We start from the raw sequence: 13,885 nt of genomic DNA on the forward strand, positions 1-13,885 counted from the left end.
ATTTCAGTGCTTGAATATTCCACCAGGATGTGTGATTCAATAAGGATGAAAACCGTGAACAGGCATGTCCTCTGTGTGCAGGTGTTAAGTTTCAAAGACCACACAGATTTAAAGGAAAAGCCATAGCCAACTTAAGTTCAAAAATTATATTAAATATAAAATAACAAATTAATGCATTTACAGAAAAAATAAACCATTATTAAAGTAACCACTTTCATACAGTTTGCAAAAAAATGAAGGAAGGATTAAGTTAAGGCACAGTGAGTGATTCAGTATTTTATACAAAGAAGTTTAAACCCAAGGCAGTGAGGGCATTTCTGATGAAACAGATGGGGGGACCATGGCACAACTGACATTGATTTCTTGGCTGACAAGCAAAGCACCCTTCAGCTGTAGAAGTTCTACTCTTGAGCTATGTGAGGCTTTCTGTCTTTGACAATATAAGAACTCCCAACAAGCTGTTTTCTGTGTATTCCCCAGGTATTAAACCACGCCCTCCCTTGCAGATGTTCAGGGCTGAGGAATAATGATTTTACACAGCTGTCAGCACTCTCTTAAAATTCAAAAAGAGGCAAAGAACAGTATCAAAACAGATGACTGAATCCTCCTCGGAACATTTCTGTAGTGCTGCAATGCTGAGGGCAGATGCCAGGAGAAGGAATTTGTGCTGTATAGGACACTCCTTCAAGCACAGGGTTGTCTGAAATACACAACTGAACTAATAGCAGGCCTACCTGGTCTCTTATGTTACATCAGGTTCTCCAATTGGTAGTGGGACCAAGGTTAGGGACATACGATGATACCCAACACAACATTTCTCTGGAGACTATTTTTCTTAGAAATCTGAAGGACAGAAGTAATGTTTCACATGGTAACTAGCAGGTTCTCTGCTCCTTTATCTATGACGATTCTCTATAGAAAGTGACTGGGTTACTGACACCTGACTGTCGCAAGGTAAACTACCTTTCACATGCTGCAAGTACAATGATAGTCATGGCAGTAGAAAAGCCTTAATTGGTATTTGGGGCTACTTAAAAGCTCTGGAGCTACCTTTGTTTCACTTAGACAAAAACAGAAGTAGTTGCAGTATTGCAAGACAATGTTTTGTTTATTTAAGAAAAAGGAAGAATCATAAATGAATTTGGTTTTGTGATTTCTAGTTATTTATGCATTCTGTGCTAGAGGAGAGAAAAACATCTGCAATGGCACATCCCTTACTGGAAATTTAACATTAAACAAATACTCTGCTTAGATTACCTGAGTTAGTGCACTTGCTTAACCTGTGTCCAGAAACGTGTAGATAGTTCTAGACTGGTACCCATATATAGTCTCCAGTGCATTCAGTGCAATTTAGCAAGATCTGAGTTTATTTCCCAGGACGATTCAGAGCATGTTAAGCATTCAAGCAGGTGGGTCTCTTAATTGTTGGACTTCGAATGAGAACATGTGACACATGCTAGTTCTGTACTTTGCTGTATGACTGAATGGAGCAACTGAGCACTGTTAGCCTCCAAAAGTGCTGGTAACTTGTTTTAAGTTCTTAAAGGTGTTTACAGCCTCCTTTATACTTTTTTTTCATAAAACAAAAAGTCAGTGGACCCTTAAATCTAATTAATATTAAATCTAACATTCTCTCTGTTAAACAACAGAAAAAATACACACATACAACAGTGACAATAAATAGCGGAAATCAGATGCTATTATAATCACTTGTGAGATACAGGATATTGATTCCTATTAATCTATTCATAGACAGCTGAGTTGCAAACAATGTGCTCATCAGAAATAGGTGTTTAGAAGTAGGAAACAGCACTACATCTGCAATCCACAGGCATTAAGAGACACAGAAATTCAAAGAAAAGACATTTTTAATTGCTTTACACAGAAATTAGCTCACACATTGAATTTTGGACCAAATGTTTGTAGTGCAATTTTCATTTTATCTGAAGTGCCAATTTGGCAGAATGCCCCTGTCTTTATTAGGCAGAGAGACTGAACAGACACTGCCTAGCTCTCTCAAGATCAATAAGAATGCCAGAAGTTGTATTTCACTGAACAATCTTACTTTTCCTCCTGCTTATATCCAGATTGTGACACTTGATACTTCCTATTTCCTACATTACACAGAGCTTTACACTTAAGGAGGGACAGGAACTACATCATGGTTATTTTCCCCAGTGGACTGGCAATCTCCCTCATTTTCAAAGTTTACATTCAGAAATGAAGTGCATGCTGTTGCTTCAGGCTGGTCTGTTTGGACAGGAGCTTCAGCCTGTGGTTTGCTCTGCTGTTCCTGATGCTGTCTTTCTGCTTCTTCTGACATCTTGTTTTCCTGTTCCTCCTCTTCCTCCTAAAAAGAGATAACCAGATTCATAAGCTAATATCTACTATTTACATTCACTTTAAGTCTTTCTGTAAGAGCATACCCATTCCTGATACAAGGTGAGGCTATTGTTCCACCAGAAAATGGTCACTAGTTGATCATAAGTTGAGGTATATTCCAGAATTCTTATCACAGGGAAAAAAAAAAGCAAAAAAAAGAAGGATTAAACTGTGTTAAATAAACACAGAAAAAATGTCACGTCTAGATAAGCAGTTTTTCGTGAACAGCAATAGTGATAGCTCTACCTTCTCTAAAACTTTTTTAGCTCTTAAAGAACTATCAAAAATAAGATATAAGTAGTAAAGATGTAAATATCTTTCCCATCTCTTCCAAATGAAGATTATTAAGGGGTGGTTTTTTTTGGTTTTTTCTGTTTTTGCAATAAAGCACTGGCTACCTATCAGTCATTTCCAGTTATGGTTTAGAACAGTAACATCATGTTCAATTTACCCTTGACACCTCGTTGAACAAGTTTTAGAGTTGGAAAGTATATTCCTAGAAGCTGCCTCTTTACAATGTCCAGTAACTGCTCTGGCCAACTTTCTCGCACTGTTGACTCGAAAATGCATTGTACAAGAGAAACAGAGCAGTGGTCAGGACCCAGACAGTTCTCAATCTGATGAGCTGGTGAGAAAAGGCTGGTGGATAAACAAGCATTAATCATGTGTCAAATAAAAACTGGAGGCAAGCCGAAACAGAGGTTCTAGAACTTAATTTTAATGCTGTAATACAAATTTCATTTTTTAAAATACCAGGGAAGGCAAGTTGGGAGAAAAAGAGTGCAAGAACCCCCTCTTGCACACATACCTCTCTCTTCATTCTGTAATACTCATCAATGGCATACTGGTATTTTGGTGTGCTTATTCCCAGCACAGATGCAATCTTTTCCCCAAGAAAATCACACACTAAAAAAAATAAAGAGCACAGTTTTATTTTAAAAGGTATCATCATTTTTCCTGAATGGTTTTCCATAGTCCTTCTTCACTCAAAAGACAAAGTCAAAATCTGCTACGCTGATCTACTAAGTTTATTAGCTCAATATACTAATAATTGCTTTTTAAGATAAAGAATGAACAAAAGGAGAAGAGCATGGAAGTCAGTGAAAATCTCAATGGTAGTGTTTGAATACTACTAGTTTCGCGTTGGATCTAGGTTTGTTTCGCTAGGGGATCAGTTAAAGGATAAGCCTTTAACTGAACTTTGACTGAAAATAAAGGTTAGACAAAAATACATGGCTACCAACTGTATTGGCACTTCAGTCTGATGGTACCAGCAAACTAGAGAGTTATTTCTTGATATCTGCATACCTCAAGTCAGGAGCAGTTTTAACAATGCTCTGTGTTGCATACTAATGGATTAATAAAATCATTAGGTTTCAGCTATCTCAGTTTTCAAGCTGAAGGCTACATGCAGCACTACTTTGCTGGAACAGGTTAGTGCACACTCAGGAGCAGGTGGGCTTGCGTCAGTCAGACTCTTTACCGTAGAACACCGGTTAAAGCAAGTTAGTAAGTTAAATATATTGCACTTCAAATTTTAAATCTGTCCCGAGTATGCAAATAAGTTAGTCATCTTCAGGGAAAACAAGTTGGAAGTTAGCAATTGACTGCTTCAATGAATATTCACAATAACCAATTTTATAGATACCCTGGCATCCAGAGCTCTGTGCAAAAGACCAGTTCAAATTACTAATGTAAGAGGCAAAACTGAAGTGGGAAGAAGGAAATACTAGTCTTCAAAATCACAACGTACTTCTGACAAAAGGAAAGCAGTATCTATCTTTATGTATGAAGAACAAATACGACAAGGAATAGAATTACACTGTATAAAAGAGGTGTTTCTAAAATGAGGATAGGTTAACTAATATAATAGATTGCCAATGTATTTTATAAATACTCAAGTGTACAATGACAGAAATTCCACAACATTTGTCCCAGTAAAAACACTTTACACCTTGGGAGGACCACAAACTAGGACAAGTATTTTTAAAACTTCACAGAATTTTATGACATCCACAGGTCAAATAAATTTATGTGCAGTGAGTTTAAGACTCTAGACAATAGTCTTATTTTTGTGTATTTTGTAACCTCATAAATCTGCTGTAAAGCAAAAGACTAGATGTGTTCTTGGGATAATTTCCAGTTGTCTTCTTCACAAAAACTGTCAGTTTAGTTACTTCAAACCACATTATTTTCAGATAACATCATACAAAACAGTTCCATACAAAACCTAATAGAAAGCTGATATGCACCCCTTGCCAATACCACCCTATCTTCATATAGAGAAAAAGGGGGAAAAAAGTGTTCAGCAAAAGGGTGCTTTCTGTTTGTTCTTCCATGCAAAAGTTGTTGATTGAAATTAAAAAAAAAAAGTTCCGAAGACAAGAGTACATCTCCACAGATTAAAATCCAGGTTTATTCACACTTTTTGAAAAAATGGCCAGTAGCTTACAAAGGTGATTTACAGTCTATCAAAGGGACTTTCAAAATTCCATTAGTGGTTTACCCAAGAATTAAATGATGCAATACCTGATAAGGTTGATGTGGCAACTCGCAGCATCTGAAACCACAAGTAGGGTCCCCATGTGAGCGTTGTCTGTAAGAACAACAGTGGTATGAATGCGTTCATGGCACATAATAATACATGCAAAAGCTCCAACAGATTGAGAAGAAAGATCTTCAATGTTTCCTGTTTGCCAACTACCACAAATTTTTTTCTTTAATATAAGTGTAGAACAGACATCATACATTAATACATATAACCACAGTTTACATCTGGAAACATTTGTTCACTGGTTTTTGCTCTTACTTCCAGACTTGGGAAATGACAAGCATCTGACTCAATCCCAAGGTAACTCCCATAACTAGAAAGACCTTTCCATAATGCTCTGAATTCCATCAAGCCAAGAAGAGAAGTGGCTTAACTTAGTAGTCCCTCATTACAGTAATGAGAACTGCAAAAGATTGTTTAAAATCAAACCTTCAAAGAAGTCCCTGAGCAAGAGGCTGCTTCCAAGTATTTACAACCAGATATGAATTATCATTTGGAACTGCACCTGAAGAACAAAACCAGGAACCACTAGGGAGGGAGGGAGTTACCGCAGCTCTGAGGGAGAGATGGACACACTGACAAGGGCCTGCAGTGATGTGAACAACAAGGAACACAAAATGCACAAAACCGGGCTCAAGTGGGGTCACCTCAAGCATTTGCATGTAAGTGAGAAAGTGTCGCCATGGTGCCTGCACAGTGAGACATGCAGCATGGGGTGTAAACACGAGGAATTAGAGATCTGTGTGCAGCTGCAGAGCTGGGATCCTCAAGATGCAGTAGACAGCTTGCATGACTGGAGTGCTGCAATGGAGGGATACAGACGTACTTCTTCAGGAAGGATCGGCCGGGAGGACAAGGAGGGGGAATTGCCTTTTTCACAACTGTGGTGTATTGACATCCACAGAGGAAGTACTGCAGCCTCCAGACAAACTGAGATACTTACACATAGGAACTTAAAATTTAGAAATTAATGGGCAGACACAGGCTATCAAAACAAGATAAACAACAAGCCATTTAATGAAAAGGAGAAGGGGAAAAGCAGATTCCAATCTAACAGGGAAAAAGCTGTAGGCTTTCACTTTTGTAAAAAGGCAAACTCAAATTTCATAGTGAACTAAAACATGTTTATAGTTGACAGCCCGTTGTATTCAGGCAAGCTCTTTGTTATGTATTTCCCCCAATAAAGACCTCTTCCAGAGGTAGTTTCCTTGTCAAAAGCAGCAATTAAAAGCATCAGCTTTTATTAAATGAAACCCATTAGCTCCACTCAGTTACACATGTATTTATAACTTGCTGCTAAAAACTGTTAGATAGTAACCATGTTCTGTGATCTTATTTAATAGATAATCTGCAGAGGACAACCAATATTATTGTAAATAATACAGCTACAGAGTCTAGTTGGTATAGCTTCAGTATGCACGTACACAAGCTACTAGACTTCAGTGCTTTCCAAGCATAGCCTCTACAAATCAGTGCAGCAAGAAACCATCTGTCAAGCCAGAAACCCAAGTTGGGCTGCCTGAAAAAAGCCAGACACTATATATTTTTGGCAGTGGACATAGAAAATGTCCTGACAAGGTAAAAGCGTAAGCAAAACCAGCTGCTATCCTGCTTGCACAAAAGCACCTCCAACCTGTTGATTGCGTGCTCAGTTGGCAGAGAAGCTAATGACAACCATTTTGGATTTTGTTCAGTTGAAGAAGTCAAGAAAAGGGCTGGAAAAGCTTGGTGCCACAGGTGCAAACAATGGCATTGACAAGGCTCTGTACAATCCTTTGTAATGATGTGACAAGGTTAAAAAGCATTCACTCAGTGCGCAGGACAAACACAGGCCTGCTGTGTGGCTGCAAGCAAGAAGCTACCACAGCCCAGTAACACTTAAGAATGAAAAAAGGCAAGCTGAACTTCAACATGACAGAAATACCTCAGACATGGAATATTTGAAGGTGTTTGTGGTAACATGAATGCAGGGAACGTCTGAGGCTCCGCAGACACAGAGGTTCTGTTTCTGCTGTTCCCTCACCACAATTACAAAGCAGTTTGGTAGGTTAAGAGCACTTTTAAGTTGAGCTTTGTGGAAGACTCTGCTTGCTGACAAAGCCCAACCAGACACTTCTTCACCCCTGCCTATCAAGGCTTTGCCAGTCCCCTCCATTTAGAAAAGGTGAATTCTTTTATGTGTCTCCAAAGGCAATATAAAACCATGAGAGAAGCTACTTCACACATTTAACAGGAGAAAGTAGATTGCTTGGAGAGGAAACCACCAAGAACAACCAGGTACAAGGGAACACATTCAAGGAATAATCCTTTCCCTCCTCCCCCCCGCCCTTATTTCCTCATGGTAAGTTCAGGTGGTTTCCCAGAGCACTCTGGAAAAAAAACGTCAGATGAGGAAACTACTGGAAAAAACCAGAACTGTTTGGGTGATAATGAACAGGGCTATTAAGCAGTGGTTCAGTTCAAACTAATCCTACTCCGGGAAGTAGCCCTAATGCATTGAGCAATACTGGAAAATGGTACCCAAGTCAGGTCCTACTACTGTTCAGTAAGAACCACATAGTCAGACACTGCATGTCAACTTCCTTTGGCAAGGGAAGCTTTAATGTTCAGTCTTTAATCAAGGAAAGGACAAAGTAACACTGTTTTTCTTGACTGGAAACAAGGGGCAGCAGTATGAAACACAGGACACTGGTTTAGAGGACAGTACTTCTCCTGCCATCAGTCTCTTCAGTACACGCTTCTACAATGCTTAATTTTACTATTCAGCTATCCTGACTTTATTTTGTTGTTTAAAATGGAAAATACAATGGTTGTGACAACTGGTTTTTAAATTACAAAATTCTTAATCTACAATTTTAATCCAAGTGTTGCATTTTAAGTAGGAACGAACATAACAAATTCAACCATTGATAAAACCAAGAGGGCTCTGGTTAAACAACAGAACATGATTTTATTTCCTAGTATGGGGCTGCCAAAGGGAGCATACAAACACTCCCTTGAAATTCTAAGAGCACCATGTTCCTAGACAATCCATATTTATTTTTGCCACAGAAAATGGCAAAATGAGGAAAATAATCTTTTCCTGATTTAAGAAAAAAACAAATCCTGTATTTAAGAGCTAATATATGCCAACAAATAGATATCTTTCCATTGTTTACTGTGCCAAATGCATTTTAAATCAGTTTAATTACTGACTGGTAATGGCTACAATAGATCCTTCAGTGTATGCAGTATGTAAAACTGTGCTATCTAAGACAAACCAGTGAAAAAAGATCAGAAACACACACACCATCCTCCACCAAAAAGCTTCTACCATAGAGGCTGTTACTTGGTCAATGACTATTTTTTCTCCTTCATCCCAAAATTCTTAAAATTAGACTTTGACAGTCCTCAAGAGAAGACTTTTTGCTATCTGAAGTTAAGCTCCTTTTAACTTACAGGATATCAAGATAATTTTCCTGCAAGAATGTGTTCCAATCTCTCTAAGCACTGAAGGTTAATTAACCTCTTCTGGAGCTTTGTTGCAGAGATGTTCTCAAGATTAATTCTAAGGTTATCACCAACAGTTATACTGCTTAGAGTTGCTCTGCAAAGACTTGCACTCCACCTTCTGCCTACTCATGTAATAGGTGAATGCAACAAAGAGCTTATAGCAAGTGGCCCTCCTGGGATAAACAGAAATATTATATTCTAAAACAAGTTAGAGAAATTTAACTACTACAAAATAAAGTTTTGGTGGACAAAAGCAAAAAGCAATTTACATATAAAATGTAAGCATCTGTGGTGGGTTGACACTGGCTGGAGCCCAGGAGCATACCAAAGCCACTCTGTCACTGCCCCTCCTCAGCTGGGCAGAGGAGAGAAAATGCAACAAAAGGCTCATGGGTCGAGACAAGGACAGGGAGAGATCACTCAACCTTTACGGTCATGGGCACAACAGACTAGACTTTGGGAACTCAGTTTAATTTATTAACAATGAAAATTAGAGCAGGATAATGAGTGATAAAACCAGATCTTAAAAACCCCTTCCCACAGGCTGCAGTTCTTCATGAAGAATTTTTGTTATCAACAGGATATACATGTTACTTTGCTTAGTAAGAAAGACATTGTCACTGTCTGCTTAGCTCTAAAACACAATTAAATCAAGGTACTTACTGAAGACATTTCCTTACAACATGCAAAATAGTAATTTCCCTTAAACTTATTCAGAAGCTGCCAGGATACCAATACCAGCTGAGCTCTGAATTTTCATAACACAAATCTTCTATTCAGAATATTAAATGTGCCTTTTGTAAAAATAAATTGGACCTGAAACAGCTATTACTTGCAACACACTTTTTCGTATCCTCGCTAAGTTTCAGACGTGCTGGTCTCAGCAAACTGACTATTTAATTGCTTGTACTGTGACTGGCTGAGATAGAGTTAATTTTCCCCATGGCAGCCCTCATAGTGCTGTGCTTTGTACTGGTAGCTAGAACGATGTTGGTAACACACCAGTGTTTTGGCGGCTGCTGAACAGTGGTCCCACAGCATCCAGGCTGTGTCTGCAACATTCTCTCTCCCCTCACCAGTAGGCTGGGGTGGGCAAGATCTTGGGGAGGAGACATGGCCTGGACAGCTGACCCAAACTGACCAAAGGGATAGTCCATACCATATATGGATATCTGCTCAGCAATGAAAGCTAAGAGAAAGACTGGGGGAGGGGGGAGAGGCAGGGTTATGGGCAGGCATTTGTTACTATGATGTTTGTTTTCTGGAGCAACTAGTACGCATACTGAAGCCCTGCTTGCTGCGAAGTGCCTGGACATTGCCTGCTGATGGTAGAGAAAAAAATCTTTTGTTTTCCTTTGCTTCCACGTGCAGCCTTTGCTTTTGCTTTCTTAAACTGACTTTAACTTGACCACGAGGGTTTCTTCCATCTTACTTTCTCCCCACCCTGTCCTGCTTAGGGAGAGGTGTGATAGAGCACCTTAGTAGGCACCTGGCATCCAGCCAAGATCAACCCACCACTTTGCTTTTCCAGAAAAAAGCTGCAGTAAAAACATTTTTAAAGCGGCTTTTGGCTAAAACATCAAAGTTCGGCCTGAATTAGCATTTCTTCAATTGACTAGCTCAGCTAGGATACACAAAACGTGCAGCAGGTAAGGTAAACTTCACTTAATGGCAACCCTTGGTCTAATCAAGTTTATTCTGTCAAGGTAAAAAGCAATACATAATAAGGCATACTGTGCTCCACAAGAACTTCTGGTTTGGGGGGTCCTTTTATTAAAAAGTGTTAGAAAAAAAAGAAGGATTTAATAAACTATGAAAGGAGAATAAAGCAATCTTAACTGTGCCATACAATATACCTTTCGGTATTCAGAAGAAAAATTCTTATTAGGAAAGCAGGAAGAGTGATCACACAGCATTCCTGGCTGTTGTCCACGTTTGAGAGCTCTGAAGTGTCCATTTGTACAGCAGCATGCACGTCTCTGGCCTCATAATATGCACATTGAGGCTCATGAGCCTTCCATCACTGCACCATGGTGGAACTTCTCTACTGAGAGGAAATGGCACAAAAAATGATACAGATCTGGCCCCTTGCTAATTATAACTGGGAAAAAATCCCTTATACAGCCCTGGATATCTGACATCACCTGCAGAGTGGGGAACAACAGACCTGACTCTGAAGACACCTGAACATTACCATAATACCCAGTAAGTTTCACAGTTTTTGCATTTCTTTGAGTAGATCCTGAGGGAGGGGAAAAAAACCCAATACCCACCAAGGCAGCTTAACATCTACTATTGAAAATAAATTATTATACTCACAAGCAATCTATAAACTTCAGGTGTATTTTATATTACTGATATCCTATCTGCTCTCAGGCTAATGTTATTTTTGTTGTATACAAGAACTACCTAGGAAGACAGAGACAACAGTACCATCCATTCAAGATGAAATACAACAGCTTCACCTGTGAATTGCTAGGAAACCCAGTCTCAGCTGAACTCCCTGCATCTTACTGCATCTCAACCCTCAAACCACCTTTTTTCTTCTTCAAGATAAGTTCATTTTACACAGGGAGAAAAAAAGGACTGATTGACAGTCCTTCCCAAAGCAAACCCCCTATGGTTCAACACTTTTTCAGAAGAGAATGAGCAGAAAAGTCAGTCTTCATGGCAGTCCCTTCAACAAAGCCAAGCTCTCACAGGACAGATATGCATATAAATAAATGCAGGACCTACTACTGTACAGTAAAGAGAGTGCTTCAGCCACATTTCTTAATCACAGATTCCCAAACAACGGTGCAGAAGTCATATCTACAGCAATGTCAAGTAGGAAACAGGGCACCAGCTTCTGTACATGCAAAGACTCTTATCTGAAGCATGGGAACAAGCAGCTCCACACTGGCATCTGCCTCCAGTGTGCAACCAGGCAGTATTAGCTGCTGCACAAAGCAATGACACTGGCTGACCACATGCCAGCACATCAGGAAGGACCCAATCAATTTCAGAGTCTCTAGCTCAGTACAGGCAATCAAGTGCAGAGAGGGCCAGGAAGGAAGCCTGGGACTGCAGACCCAATTTATTTGGGTAAGAATTGTAGGAGGGGTAGAGAAAAGAGGTGGTTGGGTCACCAATTCATGAGGGTGTCATAAAAGAAACGTGAGACTGGGGATGTGGAGAGATGAGGAGATGGCTGCAGATCTCTGGGACTAACTGCCAGAGGGCAGGGAGCTGCTGCCACACACAGCTGTGAGCTTTGCAAATACACTGTCACTACAAAACAGACTGTCAGACACACCAACAGAATAGAACAAATTATATGTTTCATTTTCCGTCTAAGTTTAGATCCAGACCATTGACAAAAAGGAAAAGGTATTTTAGCAGCTACAATACACACAATTGGAGACAGCTTTAATCGTCAAAACTTCACTTGAATCTCAATCAATAAATGGAAACTCCACTGACAGACCAAGCAACATCTTAACAGCTTACAAGACAGATAAACATTGCATACATGGATTAAACAGGTCCTTTAAAACCTGGTTTTTACATATCATGAATTATATCAGTTTTCCTTTATTTCTGCAAGTCATCTGTTTCATTTCCTTCCATACTCTTGATTATATCAATATGGTAACAGTAAATATATAAACACTAAATATATCAATATGGTAACACTATACTACAGGTTCAACTCTCCACTGTGACCAAACAAGGAAACAAATGCCTTCCCTGCAAATTTTTTTAAACAACAGTATGAATCAAGGAAACACCATGCAAATACAAATAGAGGGGTAAATGCTGGAGAGGACAGACTAGAACCATGAAGAAATTAAACCCACTTCTAATTAGTAGGGCTACTTTAGTGGAGAATGATTTCATTACAAAACTTCTCAGGAAAACTTCTCACATATTTCTCAGTCCCTAGAGCAAATCAAATCAAGGGAATCCTTAATACTAAATATTAAATCAGATTTGTGCTACAGAAATTAAAGTATAAAATGTGGGTAGTTACCCAGTAAACCAGAAGTAGCAATTTACCAAGTAAAATACCTACAGGATCAACAGGCTGCAACAGGTCTTTTTTCTCTTGTTCATCTTCCTCTTCATCTGTGCTATACTCTTCCATTGTTTCTCCACTTGCAAAATGAATAACTCTCCTTGGAATTTTCTTCTTCTTTCCTATGATGCCCAGCTCCACATTTTCAAAGCCTCTATCTCCATTTGCAAGTTGCTACAAAGAAGAAAAAAAATCATTATCTCAAGTACATGCTTCTGGAACTGGAGAAGTTCCCCCTTAAAAAACTTCATGAGCTATTTAAAATATTTTAGATTGATTAGTATATAAATCGGAGATTTCCAAGAGCTTGGCTGTAGGTAAAAAGAGTGAAACATTATTGTTTGCACATACATAAAAACTGATCTCTTCACTAAAAACAACAAAAGGTAAGTGACAGATGGTATTAAAAACATCTATTCTGAGAAAGCGCTATGTTATGTAGGAATATCTTAGTAGGACATTTTTCTGTAAATAATGTGATGAGCACATAAGTGTTAACATTTAAAAATAACATTTAAAAGTATTGGTTTTGGAATAAGTATCTGCTGAAATGTGTCAAGTAGTTCATAGGCTCTAAGCCTATGCAAGCTTAGGTAGACACCTCCAGCACAAAAGAGAATTGAATAAAAGGTAACTAAGCAGCTAGGCTCAAGCTTTAAAAAGATGCATCAAGGAATCTGCCTCTCTGGGCTTTCATCAGCAATCGTGATTAGTACAAGGGACCATGCTAAAAGAACAACACTTAGTTTTGTGGCTAGGGACATATACAAGAGAATTACAATGTCTGGTTTTGTTCTTCCAGCTTCTGAATTTTACAATGCAATGTTTGGGTCACAAGTATTAAAAAAACATACTTGTAGTTCAAAGGCCAATGAATAATTCTTTAGACTAGCAACTCCTGCAAGCAGAGAATTTTAGTAAGGTTTTGTATTGTATCTATCAAAACACAGACTCTACCTCAGTAGATCTTTTAAATACTACTGCATCAAATGCATAAAACTGTTCTGAAAACACTTCAGTCATGCAGAGAAGGACACAGAAGTTAGGAAACACCAGCCACATGTTTTTTGTGTACCATGAAGGTTTTTAAAAATGCATGAGCTCATGTAATTTGAAACCATATAATAATTAATGGGATGTGTGTACATATATACAGAATTCAGGTTGCAGAAAATGGGCACAATTCAATTTTTGACTTCTTTCCTATGAAAACTTAATGGTCTCCACAGATCACAATTTAAAATAATTTTTAAAAACATATTTAATCACATAGTTGTAAGATATCCCTTAATTGTTGCAAATGCAGCATCCCCATTCCCATCTCTTATGCTAGATTACATAAATTTGCAACACAAACAAGCCTGGTTAGCTTGGAAAGCTAACCTGATCACCTTCTATGACAA

At 38.7% G+C, this 13,885-nt stretch overlaps 1 protein-coding gene across 1 annotated transcript; it reads right to left on the reverse strand.

Annotated features, from left to right (window-relative positions):
* Positions 1–1,796: 1,796 nt before the first annotated feature.
* On the reverse strand, positions 1,797–12,656 carry FAM177A1 (family with sequence similarity 177, member A1; the record flags this gene model as incomplete). The annotated part of the gene is made up of 4 exons (XM_010160985.1): positions 1,797–2,350; positions 3,191–3,288; positions 4,912–4,978; positions 12,480–12,656. Coding segments are annotated over 4 exons (555 nt in total), but the record flags the coding sequence as incomplete, so codon positions are not given.
* Positions 12,657–13,885: the final 1,229 nt, after the last annotated feature.

The sequence above is a fragment of the Eurypyga helias genome, unplaced genomic scaffold (assembly GCF_000690775.1).
Source record: "Eurypyga helias isolate BGI_N326 unplaced genomic scaffold, ASM69077v1 scaffold1011, whole genome shotgun sequence".
In the NCBI taxonomy this organism is placed as follows: Eukaryota; Metazoa; Chordata; class Aves; order Eurypygiformes; family Eurypygidae; genus Eurypyga; species Eurypyga helias.